The 16,507-nt window shown below is 36.0% G+C and overlaps 1 protein-coding gene across 1 annotated transcript in view; it reads right to left on the reverse strand.

The window, feature by feature from the left end:
• DCAF13 (DDB1 and CUL4 associated factor 13) overlaps positions 1 to 16,507 on the reverse strand; it is a 21,901-nt gene continuing 5,394 nt past the window's right edge. The window contains exons 4-11 of the mRNA XM_030481888.1: positions 16,084 to 16,170; positions 15,081 to 15,236; positions 14,308 to 14,385; positions 11,690 to 11,772; positions 10,968 to 11,132; positions 8,481 to 8,616; positions 1,603 to 1,766; positions 1 to 987 (exon numbers count right to left, since the gene is read on the reverse strand). Coding sequence (XP_030337748.1) covers positions 900 to 987; positions 1,603 to 1,766; positions 8,481 to 8,616; positions 10,968 to 11,132; positions 11,690 to 11,772; positions 14,308 to 14,385; positions 15,081 to 15,236; positions 16,084 to 16,170 — 957 coding nt within the window. The 3' untranslated portion in view covers positions 1 to 899. The remainder of the gene's footprint in view (positions 988 to 1,602; positions 1,767 to 8,480; positions 8,617 to 10,967; positions 11,133 to 11,689; positions 11,773 to 14,307; positions 14,386 to 15,080; positions 15,237 to 16,083; positions 16,171 to 16,507) is intronic.

Consider the following 16,507-nt stretch of genomic DNA (forward strand, 5'->3'; position numbering starts at 1 on the left):
TACCTTGTGAAATGTGTACTTTTATTTTTCTTATATAAACTTAAAATAGAGGCTTGTAATAAATCTCATCTGAAGAAGTTTGTGGTTTATACAATTTATGTCATCTTTCATCCAGATTTTAGAAGTATTAAATAGCTGAACAGAAAAGGTATTTATTCATTATGTCATTATTAATATTAGCAACTTCAACAGTCTGAAGCTTTATCAAGTCATATAACAGTTAAGAAGACAGAACAAAACTATAAATATGTTTACAGATGTCGGAGAATCCTGTTGAATTCTTTTTGGATAAAAGAAAGATAATATATCTTACTAAGTATAATGCAGTATATTTGTCAGTTGGAATAATCGAAATCTAGTCAACTGCCTTAAGGTCACTTGTCTACTTTATTAGATTAGTGTAAAACAAAACAATAACAAAAAAACCAACAAAACAAAAACAAAACAACCAACCAACCAAAAAAACCCCCAAACCCAAAGCCACAGTGTAAGGACAACTGATTTTATAACTCTATGGAATAAAGTTTTTTTGCCTCTAACAAATCTGAATCTATTTCATTCTTCTTTTGTAATAATGGTACAGAGGAACAGGATTGGAACTACAGATATCCTCAACAACTACCACATTATCTGGTTATATCAAAAGGGTCAAACTCCACTGCAATACACAGTCTTGGACCAGTAGCAGACAGTCAAATGGCAATAAAAGATTACAGGGCCAATTCTTATGACCACCCAAGGCAGATGATGACTTGAGGAATCAGAGCATGTGTATACTTGGAAGAAAAGCCACATTTCTGAAGTCAAATGGTATCTTACCAATGTCCATCAAATTTTGTACAGGAGATTCATTCAACAGTGACATTGTCTTTCACTGTGACATTTTGTATATGTGAAAATTATTTCACTACTGCCACAATATGTTTCTTCCTCTCTGACACAAGTGGCACAGATCCTGGTTTGCTGTGCTTACGACGATTCAGTTCCCTAGAAATAGGAAAACAGAAAAAGAAGTTCAGTGTTCAGCGCAAAGATTTAACCAATACTAGCTTCCTCCTTAAGCCACCAATGGAGATCTCGTACAATTAAAAAAAAAAAAAAAAAAAAAGAGAGAAAAAGAAATTAAGAACTGCTTTGCTTTTATTAAAAGCCACCTGTTCATCCTGTAAGAAGATGGACTGTTCCTTTGAAAAATAACTTTAAAATTGGCTAACTTTACTAAGTTGCAAATCAAGGCTTTTCCTACGAGCTCAGCTTACTTGGTTTTCATGTCCACCAAAAAAATCTCCACACCAAACCAGCCCAATGTTGTGTCATGTTATGCTTAACAAAACACTGTGGTCCCTTCCAGCATGGTATTTGCTCCCGTTTCCTCCCTGTACTTTCGGGAAGCAGCCAGTCCCCACTGACACTGGCACTTGTCTGCATTTTCCTTAAAATCAAAGGTTAATCAATCCAGTAGTTCATTATCACTTATTCAGATGTTAGAAGTAGCTCAAACTTGTTCCTCTCACACACTGTAGCTCTGTAACTCGCTACAGCACTGCAGTGATGCATTTTCTGAAGATTGAGAGAAAACAAAGCCAGGAGAGGAACACATACTTTCGCCGACGAGCTTCTCTCATGATACGCTGCTCCTTGATTTGGCAAAATATACTTTTAGGCAAGTGACGGTGTTGAGCTATGCGCCTGATCTTTGGGTGATACTGGAACTTCTCTTTCAGCTTCTGATTGTAATTCATAGCTGCCTTCTCTCGTGGTGCAAGCTGTGGGGAAAACACCACAAACAAGCATGTTATAAAAGAACAGGGAATTAACTGTCCTGTTTAAATTTTAACTTTTAACTCAGATGGCTTCCTTCCAGCAAATGGCTGTAACCACAGGAACTTCAGAATTAGGACAGGTAAGTATTAAAACCCTACAATATCAACAATACCCCAATGCTCAAATACAAAACATTATCAAAGTTTCAAAGTGCAGTGAAGGAACTGAATTTGCTGTCCAAAAATCAGATTTTGACATGCTGTAGAGAAAGAATAGAAATAGCTGACAGTAAAACCTCTTTGATCAGTCTGCCTGCTTTCCTAACCTCTGCTGATGATCAACTTCTGCTGTGAAACAAAGATATGCAGGCATTTTAATGACTAGCCAGTGTTAAGTACAAATGCTATAAATTAACTGTCTTCATGAACAGCTTTACAGACAGCTCTTTAGGTGGCCTAAATCTTACCCAGTGCCTTGATCCATTAGGAAGCATATCACAGTGCACATATCACATTTCAAGTATTAGCTTGACTATATGGCACACTGGGAGTCCCAACTTCCATCATGCAGCTAAAAATCTTAGTATCACAAACACATGAAAGACAGGTAAGATAGCACTACCACAGAAGACTTAATTTTATTCATGTTTAAAATTATGTCTGAGCCACCATTAACACTGAAAGTGAGAAATGTCTTTTCCTGAGAGCTAACCTACACAGGAGATATATATATATATATTTATTTTTTTTTTTACAACTAGGCATGTTTCCTTTGGTCATAATGCACATTTATCAAAAGGAAAAAATAAAAATAAAAAAAAAAAAAATCTGTGTGTGCTGTGTTTCTGTTTAAAGCATGCACTGATTCACAAGGAGTATCAGTCTACGTATTTTGGATTGCTCAGATGTCTCGGAATTTCAGTTGCATTTCAGACTAGTGAGCTTTCATATAAACAGAAAATCTGTTAATATGAAATATTAACACATGATAATCTTATTTGCTTCCTTCTACCCTCCTGCCCAAAACAAGCTCTATAAATCCAGTATTTCAGACATCTTAAAATCCTTCATATTTTCAAACAAGCAGTGGCACAAGTCTTTTGCCCTCCTACATTTATTTCATCCATTACTAACTGCACCTAAAGTATTAAAAGCAAAGCAGCATTTCAGATAACTTTTATTTATTCAGCTTTGGAAATTACTCAGTTTCACTGATTTCCTACTTTCTCAAGAAAAACAGAACCTGAGTTTCAAATGGTAACACACACACAAAAAAAAAAAAAAAAAAAAAGAAAGCAGTAACAAAACCAACAACTTTATCACACACACACAAGTTTGGAAATCACATTATCATGAAATATGCTTTTTTCCCCTTTGAAATCAGCAACTGGCTATTTCTTCTCCACTTTGGAATAGAAGTGACTTCTGTTAGCATATTTCATGAATTCTGAAAAAAATAAGTATCATACTCAGATAATGTTGGTCTGAAATACCACTAATGGTCTGAAAGCAAGTATTAACAAAACACACAGTGAAGGAGTTTCTCCTTTGGGACAATAAAGAAACCAGGTACCAGACACAGAGCTGCTCATCGCTCAGAAAATTCTTACTCAGGCATCAGGAAACATAATGCTCTTAACCTCTGCTTCTCCACACCCTCCTACTTGAAAAAAAAAAAAAAAAATTCTTCTCTTTACTTACATTTATCATGACCTCTCAAATGGCAAGTGAATAAATTTTACAATCTTAACTCACTAAAACTATACACCTCCCTGCCCTTTACTGAAATTCCTTATAGTGAGCCAACCTAAATAACTGGTTCACTCTCAATAAATCCCAAGTGTTCCCACTCTGCAGAAAACTGCCAACATAATCCAAGTTAAAGAGCTTTTATTTTAATTAAATGCAATGACTTCTCTTTAATTTAAGAAGAGCAAATTGCTGCTGATTTAATATAACCTTGATGATTCTACAGACAAGAGGTGAATCTGTAAATTAAAGATACATCCAGGATATCTTATTTTAAAAATTATTATAGATTAAGGTAGCTCTGTTTTGATTCAATTTTTATGTGTAATGTATAGAAAGCATAGGTATATAGAAAACCACGTAGCTGGTGACTTACCGTCCAGCTACCAAATGCCAACACCCCATATAGCAGGCTGTGCTAAGTGCACCCTCATCATGATGGTAAAAGAAAACTCTGCAGTAATGACAAGTTTCTGTCTATTTATGAGAGATGGCAGATAGCTAAGAAAGCAGACTGCAATAACACGCTGAATTCCAACTTCTCTCTTGCAAGTCATTTTACAAAGGTCAGTGTAAACAGCTGAAGAGAACAGTGTTACCTCCCATTCTGGTGTGAGCTGGAGAAGGTGCCATAAACAGAGAATGATTTAGCAGGATTAAAGATTTTGTTTAAAGGGACTAGAACCCTCTATACTATAATAAATCAGGATTTAAATGACATCATGTGCGGAAGACTTGCTCAAAGATTACATATGACCCTTTTTTCACACATTCCAAAAGTGAATGTGCAACCTCCTTCCTATGTGAGGGAAATGGACATTATGCAGCACAAAGACAGCTGATTTGTGCCATTACCACAGTAGTACTTCACAGCAAAGATCTAGAGTGAAAAAAGGGGAAAACTAAAATGCAACTAAGTTGTCAGCAATGGGACAATGTGTCCTTGAGTAAACTGCCTGTGTCTCACTCCTTCCTCCTGATGCTAGAGGCTGGTTATTTTTCCCACCTAAGCTGGAAGGTAAGCATTTTTCCAGAGCCCTGATTGAACAGCTAAACCCATCTTTAACAAAAATTTCTCCTTTTAAAGAGGACTGTATTTGTACTCTGCTGTATTTAAAACTCCACACTATTAGACTCCTGTAATTCAGCATGAGAATATGAAATGGGTGTTTATCTATCCTGTCCAGGTTGACTTTCTAGGTTAGGGCAGACAGAACACAGATACAACATATTTTTAGAATGCAAATGTAACCCAGCACTTTTCTACGCCACGTTTTGTCTTTATTTAATTCTTTCCATTGCTCTGCTGAAAACACCCTTCTAAATTTATTGACATCAGGTTTATTTCTCATTATTTCCTTAGACCAAAAACTTACGGCTTCTTCACATCTACACAGATGACAAAAAAAGAAAGGTAATGTAGATGTTAAGGGCACAAAATCATAGTTCAAGGGATGAAGTTACATGTGCATTGAATCACAAACCCAAAATCACTATGAAAAGAATGCCATGTCACACAATATCTGGTACTGCTGGTTATCAGCCTTATCTCACAAAATGGAACTGGATACTAGAAACAGGCTGAAAGGATATATAATTACTTACGCAGTTTCAATGCGCTCCTGCTAATGCACTTTGCTATATCAAAACCAAGACTTATAGCTGCACTTTCTCTGATCTTTTTCAGTCCTTACTCAAAAGCTGTTATTTCTGCATCTTGTAAGAAAGCAGTAAACCTATGCTCTACTACTATTACACTCTCTCCTCACACTAGTTCCACACCTACTGAAATGCAAATCATTCCCAAGCAGGTGGTTTTCTTCTTCTTCAGTCGTCCAGTGCTCTGTTCTAATTCTTAACTACTTTGGAAATGTAAGAGCCAAATTTTGCAGCTGTTACTCACAGAAGTGATGTTACTAAGCATTTACACAACTGCATGTGTAGATTTTTTTTATGTGTCAATAAATTGAAGAACAGTACAGCTTATTGAAGTTTTATTGATGGTTTACTCCTTTCACTACAATTCAGAAAACCCAATCTATCTCTTTATTTGTGTTAATTCTACTATTAACTGAAATCTATACTGCTGCTTTTCCAGCTTTTTCACTCAGACAAGGCTGTGTGTGCCTATTTTCTTCAAAAGCCAAAGTAATTTATCTTTTCAGAAATCCCAAACCTCTCCAAGAGCACACATACGAAAGCCTCAAATATACTTAACATCATACTTTATGATTTGAACAGTCTGGAGTATCTTAAAAAGCTTGTTTAATCTAGCCTTTTGCTTCTGGACATGCAGAGCTAGATGTTTACTGCTTTAAAAATAACACCTGTTTTAAGTCCTATGTAATAATAATTATTTATTATTTTATCAACTTCTATTAAAAAAAAAAATGTTGTAAATTATTTTAAAGCAACTTCTGCAGTACCTCCAACAGAGAGATATGGGTTCTGCTAAAACCTCTGTAAAACCCGTGCAGATTTGTCAGTGGAGTGGAGACACAGCGTGCCTCTGGCTCCTCCAGAGACTTTTATTCTTACTCTAATGTTTCACTGATTTTTAATAATGAGTGCAATGCCGAATACATTAAAAACCAAAAGAAACATGCATGTCAGAACTGATGACTGCTAGCTAGGGTAGCCATGGTTCAGAAAGTACAAGTTTCCAACTGGATAAATGTTCATCAGTCACAACATAAGTATGTATTTACTGTAACTTCCTTGGAACCCAGCAATGCTAAAACCAAGTAAGACTAAGTAAGACTAAGTACTTAGCAAAGAAAAGAATGTTTCATTACTGGTTCTCTTTTAGGATACCAGTTTCCATCCACCCCCACCCCAAAAATATCCATCTTAAAATACAATGTATTACAAGATGTTAGCATTATAACAGAAATACAGTGACCTTTGGATGAGTCATTCAATCAAATCTTCTCAGCAAAGAAAAATAGCAGACTAAGCAACTAAGCATTTAAGACATTCTGACACTTCCGACAGAATTACCGAATGTTCAGCCTTGAATATTCAAAATGTTCAAAAAATAGCCACAGACTAGGGAAGAACTGGACATTTATAAAATGAGCAAGCATATGTCTATGAAGATAAGAACACCAATCCTAAAAAAGAAGGAGCAGGTAAAGAAAAATAGTGGAACCTGATAAATAGCCATTAGTAGTTGTGATATTAAGAATCACAGGAACTATGAGGTTGGGTGGAACAAGGACTGGCACGGTTGCCTGAATCCAAGCAACATTTCCAAGGTATATTGTCATAAGGCGTAAAGATTCCACTCTTAAGTCCTATTAGCAACAATCACTCTCTAAACATCTGAAAAAATTTCATAGTGCTTCTAAAAAAAAAAAAAATTTAACAACAACTATAGCAGCCTAGATGTTTAATTATTCTCTTTATTTCAATATTAAGTCAATATCAGTTTAAGTCAATATTAAGTTTAGATCAATATTCAATCCCATAAATGTCTGACTGAAGCACTATATGGGAAAATCATAGAATGGTTTGGGTTGGAAGGGACCTTACAAATCATCTAGTTCCAACACCCCTGCCATGGGATTCCACAAATCAATTCAGAACAGAAAAAAATGATAGCATCCTCAACAAAAAGAGTTATTTCATTATTCCATTATAGAAATTAAATTTAAATAGTAGTCTGTAACCACAAATACTGTACAGGCTACAAAGTTGTCAGGGTTTTTTATCTATAGCTCTACTGCAAAGATGAAAGACCTATGGTGGGCCATGGCTAAAGATACGTATGTTGGTTTAGCTGACCTACTCCATACCCAGTGCTTCACAGTACACAATAGTCCATGAATTACTCCATTCCTTACTGTAGCCCTAAGTACTCCTACCACTCCCATTCACCTGCCACCTCTCCCAGCTCCACTCCACATCCCTCCTACACGGACACTATAATCTGATGGAGCTTCAAGTAACCATGAGAAGCCCTAGACATAACTGTGCAATAGATCCATCCCCTTAACACTACAACATTCTTCCCTGAATTACCGGTCCCTATTTCTCTCCCCTCAATCTTTCACAAGATCAAGAAGAGATTCCCCCAAGCATTATTTGACAGCTATGCTGATGGGCTCAGAAAAAGCAGTGTAAGCAACTCCAAAATATCATAACAATATAAGCTACATAAGGGGATTATTCCAGTGGACAAAGTGTCAAATTCATTCTCCAAAATCATTCAGTGCTTTAACACAACTGTGCAGATGAACATATGCAACTGGTAACTGTAATAGGACATTTTGGCTTTGTCTATACATAAACATTTGAACAAGTGTAACTGTAAAGACATGTATCCAATTAGATTGATGTCTGTTCCACCTAGGAATGCTTCAAACTGGCTTAAATTGAATTAAACGGATCTCAAACTCCACACTACTTTGCCCACTTGATATCTGAGAGCAATACAGATTAAGCACAATTTCAGTTATGCATTGATGTTAATGGACTATTTTACAGTGCATATGCTTCTCATGGTGTGAACTGCACATGAACCAGTCCCGTGCCAGTCAAACTTTTGGGAAGTATTAACTCCAAACTTCAGCAGAATGACTTGTGTATGGCAAATGAGAAGTCTTGCTTTTTCTCTAGTGCAAAGGGATGAATTCTCACCCTTAGCACCCAGGTAAAAACTCAACTCTATTTTAGTTAGAACTGATTACCATTGTTAACATTAAACAAGAACAAAAACCACAAAAGCAACCTTGTGTAGCAGTGAGGCATTTAATTTCATATATAAGCTTAATATAAGCTGCAGTAAATGCAATGAGCTGTACTATGCATGCCAGTTTTCAAATTAAATACAAACATCAAACTGCAGTTTTACATCTTCCTGTTAGAAATATTTTACCAGTTGAATAGGCTAACCAGTTGTAATAACGACAAAAAACCCCCAAACATCCTATCTTGTTATAACAAAAAGCAAAATGCAGCTCTTACCACTCCCAGTTTTTCCGAAGCATTAGCTTTCCACAGACGAATATTCATCTCATCTGAGCCGCACAGAATGTATTTGCTATCTGAAGTCCATTTTACTGTGATGACGTGCTGCATTCGTTTTGTATGATACACCTCCCTAAAGCAGAGAAACATTTTCAAGTGACCACTTTTCTCACCAGCATTTCCTTTCAAATAGCAGAAAGCATTCTGTTGAAGGCAACATTAATTTCTTACTTTGTTCTTACTTTTTAAAAAGAATCTGACTTTTTTAAAACACTGTGCTGATCTTAAATCTATCTAGAGAGATTCAAACAAAGTGTGATGGTTAGACTGACAAAGGACCCTCTAAGATAAGATACTTTTTAAGTAAGTGCTTTCATAGAAATTACAGTAAATAGCTAAAGAATAACTCCTATCATTTACTGATGGTGATGTTTAATAGCGTGTATGCACGTATGCATTTTCAAAAGCATTTCTATGTCTACTTTCAATTTACTATTTCCTTCAATAACAAAACTTTTCTTCACCCATCTCTGGTGAACAAAGTACTTTTCCTTTCTTTACTCTACATTTTCAGCCTCTCCTGTTGCTGTCATCACAAGTTAGTATCATTCTTCAGGAAAGAGAAAAGACAAAACATGGCCAAATAAACTGGATCTGTCATTTTAAAAAATGCACACACACATCTGGTTCTTTTTACCAAGAATTTACTAAATTTAATTAACTTCATGATAAACCCTATTTCTTATGGCTAATCAATATTTCAATTTAAATTTTCTTTTTAAAATAAAATAGAAAGCAATGGAAGTTGAGTTTTTCAAACTGGCAGGAGATCAAAAGTCAAAACTGGAATACTACTGGGATCCCTGTTTACAGACACTTAACTGCCTTCTCAGGTTTACAAATGGGATCAGATTTTCCATTTAGAGACTTTTTTCTATTCCATGGGATTAATTTCAACTGTGCAATTCTGAAAAAGCCCAGCTTCTAAAGAATTTTAAGTGTCCCAGAAACCCTAGTCAGCTTATACGACACTGAGTTCTTCATTTGTAAGACTTTTGCTTGGCCATAGCTTGGCCACAGATTTATGGCCATTGCACAGAGAAAGGGGGAAAAGTGTGGATGAAGAGGAAAATTCCTTCCATAGGCCTTGGCAGCAATCTGCTATAATGTAGAGTAAGGCCTTTCCCTGTGGCATTTTGGGGTCTGCAAACTTCCCCTCAATGATGTGCTTTAACCTTGCAGATCATCACTTTTGTGAACATTACTATTCCACAGAAAGGAAAACCTGTAGAACATGGAAGCTGCTAACCATAGTACAAACTAAACCCTCAAAGAAACTGCAATACCTAATTACGCTTAAAATACTATTGCAAGACAGGAAGAATGAAAGCTACCTGTAGATTAGATAAAAAGGAAAACGTAAACAGCCTCTCTCAGTCTTTAGTGCAGTATAGGAACATACAAACAGTTATGTTGAATAATGCATATATGACTGCATCAATAATAAAAATATACTTCTCCCCTAATCAGTATTTCACATTGCCACCTCTCAAACCACAGAGACTTGGCTTAGTAGCAACTTTTGGAGGGACCAAGGTTGGAGAGAGGAAGGCAACTAGAAGTAAAATGAAGTTAAGAATAAAGAAGGAAAGAAAAAAAAGCAAATGAGAAAGAACTGACAACAGAGGATAATGAAGGTAGGTTTATGAAGAACAAATGATACCAGGCAGATCTGATAACTTGCTTCAATTTTCATCAAACTGGAGGGGAGGAAAAGAAAAAAAAAAAATGAAAAAGGAGAAAAGAAAGGACATGCAGTAGCTCCAATCTGAACTTCAGCAAAATATTTAATACACTGCCTTATGAAACATTACATGAAAAACTAATTCAAAGTGAACTGTATTCAAAGCATTGACACATGAAGTAAAGCCCAGTTAACAAAATATGAACAAAGGGTAGTAAGTGTACTGAAACAGATCCCAAGCGTCTCAAACTGATCTTCAGGATCATACAACAATGCTTTTCGTGTAACACCTTTAGCAATCATCCATATAGGATGAAGACAGCCCCTAGAAAGCCAAATGCTACAATGAGGTAAGGCACTGCAAACTTCAAGTGGTGACAAATACTGTACAAAGTGACCTAAAAACATTAAAGATATAGAGCGAGGGAAATAAGATGGGCTTCATCTTGGTGAAACACAAATGAGTACACCCAACAACAATAGCCCTCTGTAATTTCAATTCAAAACTGCCTAAGTACTGCTATGCAGTAAGTAGAAGTTCTACTCTAATACATACTCCAGAATTATCTGTCAACTACATGACCCATCAATCTCAAGTTATATACAGAGTAATAGTTCAATATTCACAGGGAGTGAATGTCCCAAAGAAGATATGAATGTACTAATTAAGAATTTTGAGGACTAGGGAAGAAGGTCACTGGAATGAATGTCACAAGAGAGAAAGGCGTAAAATCACTCACCTGCTGTGACCTTTGTCTACAGGAAAAATGCGGATAGACTTATCAAAGCTGGCAGAGACAAACTCCTTCCCAGTGGGTGAATAATCCACATCAAGAACAGCAGACACGTGATCCATATGCACCATCACAGGTGATTCGAGAAAGCGCATATCGAAAGTATATAAGCTTTAAAACAAATACATCAACAGCTTTTTCAATATCAGATTAGCTGTTCACATGAATAGTATTGTTCAAAAGTAAAAAACTGCTGTGAGACATTGAAAGGACAAGTATTGCAGATTCTGGAAGTGTCTCACAAAAGTTTGGGGTTTTGTTTGGTTTTGGTTTCTTTTTAAGAAATGTTCTCATCAAAATACATGATAAGTACAATATATCAACCTTTACAAGAGCTGACAAGAAAATAAACAATTATATTGCCTCAGACTGGACCAACAGTACTTATTTTTCAGGTCCCGTTGCAAGCTACACTTGCACTGGTTCAGCTGCATTTTTTTTTAAGTTACGCTGCTTTTTTCTCCCCAGGTACTGAAATACAGAGAAAGAGGCAGCCTACTATCAACTCTTTTTTTTTATATAACAGAGCCTATAATTCTCTAGGTTATTAAAGTTAAGTGATCCAAATTTAAAGAAATTTTTTTAAATATTTATTTTAGCATGATGATAAATCACCAAGATACAGATTAAAAACGTAACATGATCAGGATTATCACAGTCACACTTACTTGTAATCTTCATTTGCTGCAGTAAAAATGAAAGCTTCCATAGGGTTCCAACACAGTGTATTTGTCCTCATGTTCAAGATAACCTGAAAGATATTTACACATTGCTACGTTGTTAGAGGCAGTAAAATACTTGCTATAGATCAAAACTTCCTGCACCACTGGAGACAACTACTTCACAGAATTATGGCAGAAGAAGAGTGACATGACAGAGTATTTTCTTTTCATGTTAGAACTGGAACTCAAGAACTTCCTGTCCCTCATTATATGCTCACTTGTGCTACACAGCAATGAAATTCTCCTCTGTAAGTCATTTTAAAAGCAAATTCTTCTAAGTGGTCATTTAACATGTAAACAACATAAATACATTAGTGGTCAACACGTAAATCTGGAACTTCTGAAAAATTTCACTTTTCCATCACATTTATAGGAACCTTTCGGTAAGAAATGTACAAACACAACTAATTAAATGGTTATTTCAAGGGATACAGTCATTAATTGACAATACAAACCAGCATTTGCAAAGCTATTACAACATTGTGATATCCTCCACTTACTACTATCACTTCATTATTTTATCTTTGAAATTGCAGTTCATGAATTCTCCAAGACAGTTGCTATTCCTTGTTCATGTGCCATGCAATAATGCAGAAGCTACTGTGTTGTAACCTACTCACCATCATCACCGTGCTAGCAGTGCATTTTTTGCTACACATTCATAAAATTTGCTTGCTGTTAGTTAGCATATGGCTATAAAGAGGCCAGTTTGCCTTGAAGTAGGACGAAGGCAACACTGAAAACAGCATAACAGCAACCTTCTACTTTGCTAACAGTGGACTAGATAGACAAGAAGTACCAAGCAGCTGTATGTGGATGTCCCCACCTTGGAGGACAGCTGTGGCACTAAAAGCTGGGCCCCTGTGAGAGAAGGGGAGGCAGGGTGGAGGTCATGACACCCCATACAACACAACAGCTTCAGCTTCTGCTGGGTCCTGGGGGAGCTTTCAACCATTTAAAAATAAATCCCATACATTATGCCTGACACAAAGTACATGTATACAGAGCAACTTACTAACAAACTGAACAACTCTAAACCAGATTTTCCACAATGCTCCAAACCTGTCATAATCCTACCTGAAAATCCTGAAATTTGGGTGTTTAATGCTATGGTACTCAAAACTCGTTTTTGTTCTCAGCTTTCTAGACCAAACACCATGAATTTACATACATATAAGAAAACACAGTTGGACAGTTAGAAATTTTTACAATAATGAAAATTATCTCAAAGCAAATTAATATCATTATCTTTACTGAACCCCTCCCCTCAAGAAAATTGTGATTTTATGAGTGTGTGCTTATTATCATGATTCTCATTCTCCACAATTCCTCATTTCCTAGTAGAAGTATTAATCTACATTTTACTTCTATAGCAGGAAATACACAAATAATGTATGTGCAGACATGTATGTATACTTTTATATATTTAGCATATATACATAGGTAAAATTCTGTTAGAGTCGAACTTAAGTCACAAAGGCTCCAACTACACCCTTTTAACTTGATCTTGTAATTGTAAGTTTCAAGTACAAGTTAGTTACAAGATCTACCTCATTGGCTGTGTTCATTTCGAGACTCCAACTGGTATCACAATTTTTATAAGCACTGTCTCAGTGGACCAAATGAAACTTTATTAAAAATTGTTGGGAAACAGGGAGAAAGAAATATTGTTATGCCAACAACATTCCTGTTCTATGGCCAACTTAAAGTACCATTATAGTGTTCTGGTGTGTATCAGACCAGTGTAATTGCCAACAGTACATAACATACTAGAAGGATATTGAGTGTATATTCACAAGCCAGAATATCATTTTTCAAGAAGAACATTGTTAAAGTTAGTTCTGGGGTTCCTAACTACTGAATTTGATCAGTTAATATGAATTACTGGCTTCTTGTTTTACATAAACACATACTTTCTCTTAAAGATAAAGAAGAATTCTCATGTCATTGGTAAACTCTGCATATAAATACAATTTTGATTCTACTGCAAAGGATTTCTGAATGTTTTTACTATGTGCATAGGGAGGGTTTATCTCCATGTAAAAGCAGAACACCTTTTCAAATGCAGAGTAAGGTTCCCCTATGGTGGAAAGGAAATGCCTTAAAAGTTACATTGTTTCCTTCTGGCAAGGAGGAGAAAAAAAATAATAATTAAAAAAAAAAAAAAATAAAAAAAAAAATCACACAACAGAATGCAATACAGGAACATAAAGTTCTTACTGTGAAATTGCTGTCAGCTCAGGCACTTTATCAAGAATTACAACAGTAAGCCTGACAGCCCATCTGAATGCAGAAAAAGGCCCTTCTAACTCTGCATGGTTTAAATCCCAGCAACTCAGTTAAAAGACTCAGTATTAGACAATGAAAACTCAGAGAACTCACAGTTCAGAGCTTCCCTTTCTCTACCGTCATAGAATCATAGAATCATAGAATCAACTAGGTTGGAAAAGACCTTTAAGATCAAGTCCAACCATTACTCCAGGACTGCCAAGACCACCACTAAACCACCAACTTTCACATTCAGTATGCTTATTACTGCCATCAGCTTCTGTTAAAAAGATTACCTTCTTTAATGGAGTTGATTTTCTCATATCATATAGCACAATATTTCTGTCAGAAGCACAGCTTCCCAAAAGGTATGTCTAAAAAACAAAACAACAAAACCAGTATGTATGGTCTTCTTAACACTTATAAAAACATGGTTAACAGCTCACGCTAGATACCTAAACAGTTCCACAAAGCTGGTAGTGAAATAGTTCCTTTTTCAGTCAAGAAAATACATTCATCATTCTTTCTGTGCACCTAATTATTCAGCACAGTTTAAATAGCTGCCCCTGTAAGATTCAGAATCTACCCAGTCCTCTCTACTTCAAAATTAACAAGCAATTTCCTCATGAACACTTCATCTATGAACACAGCCCAGCCAAGAGATACATAGGAGCTACTGCAGAAAACCAAATGCAATGGTTTTGCCATAGAGAGGGGAAGAAGTCCTGGTTACAGGGAGCGCAGTACTGGAGCAGACGGGAGCTCCGCAGGCACATAACCACTACAAGGTATGGGGTCTGTATTCCTGTGGGCAGAATGGAGACCACCCTACTCTTCTTCCTCCTCTCCCCCACTAACAGAGACAAAAGACGAAAAGATTAAACTACATGGTACTACATTCCAAAGCAATATAGGCATAAAAAAATATATATGTATACACTCCCCTAAATATTAAAAGGTATATCAAAATCTAAACTTGGAAAAGGCCGTTAAAGATGGTGTTAACAGAGTTTAGATCTTATACTGATCAAGAAAAATACTCATTTCCAATATATAACAGAAACATTACCTCAATGGGATTGAATTTTACACTGCTTATGCTATCAAAACCCCATGTCAGAGAACACATGGGACTTGTCCTTTGTTCATCCCAAATGTCCACTTGCTGGCCACAGGTGGCAAAAACAGCTTCCTTCCAGTGGTGATCAATTCCTGTATACACTGTCTTTAAAAGAAAAAACAAAACAATTTACAAAAGTAATTGTATACTTAAATATGCAAGTATGTTCTTTTACAAAAAAGATCAACAAATCATTGCATATCAAGTCTGCCATGTTTTTATTCATTTATATTACTGAAAACCAAGTCACCCTGCTACCAGATATACTCTTACACAAAAGACTAGCTTTCCATATACTCACTTAATATGGATGCATTCAATTCTTGTTCATTTAAATGGAGTCAGCATTAGAAGCCCATTTACAAAGACCTGGCTAACTTTAAAGCAAATGGAAATTTTAAGGGTACTTACAAACTTTCAATGGGGACCTGAACAGATTCCACTGATGTTACGATAATTGAAGAGTTTCAAACTATTTACAGAAAGCATTTAATGTTCTTAAAATAAGCTTATAATAAAGAGTGCTGAAGTATATATTTTTAATCTGCTTTTGTCAAAAAGACATAAAGTTAAACTTTTGTATTGAATGGCTGCAAGGTATTGCCATGAAAACAAAGCTATGTAATGCAGACTAAGCACTGACAACAGGTCTGAAGAGGAGACTCAGAAAGATCTGACCAATTCACAGGAAAGGGATGACTAGTAGAGATAGATCTAAGCAGTCTCTGACAGCATCTGAGATATTCCTTTCTGCTTATATGTAAAATAAACATAATAGAAACTATAAAAGTGCCATTATAAAATTTCATGCCATCACCTTACAACATATCATTATGATAACAGGTGGTACCAAACTGTTTGTCTCTTCTCCAAAAGCTAGATAAAAATTGGTTCAAACAATTCAAAAAAAGAGATCGGGGGCGGTGCGGAAATCAAAACTTAGGTTTACTACCTTTCCAAGAATTGTATGAATCGGCTCCTCTTCTCCGTATTCTGGGCTCTCCATTTTCCACTGCTTCACTGTTTTGTCATCGCCAACCTGGAAATATTGGAGAAAGCATGTACATTTTTACATAAATATATTCTGTTTATTTTATAAGATGTATTTTGCAATTAAGTACAGGCAGTCTTTCAAAAGATAATTATCTACGGTACACACAGAAGCATTCTCTCCTGCCCGTTCACTGTTCCCTTTTATACCTCCAAGCTGAAGATTAGTTCTCCTTGTTATACTACTTTGCTAGAAACTGAGAAGGCGCATGTACATCGGCTGGCTGGAATGGAGTTAACATTCTTCCTAGCAGCCCATATGGCTCTGTGTTTTGGATTTGTGGCTAACAGTGCTGATACAGCACTAACCTTGGCTACTGCTGAAC

This window comes from Strigops habroptila, chromosome 1, assembly GCF_004027225.2.
Source record: "Strigops habroptila isolate Jane chromosome 1, bStrHab1.2.pri, whole genome shotgun sequence".
NCBI lineage: Eukaryota > Metazoa > Chordata > Aves > Psittaciformes > Psittacidae > Strigops > Strigops habroptila.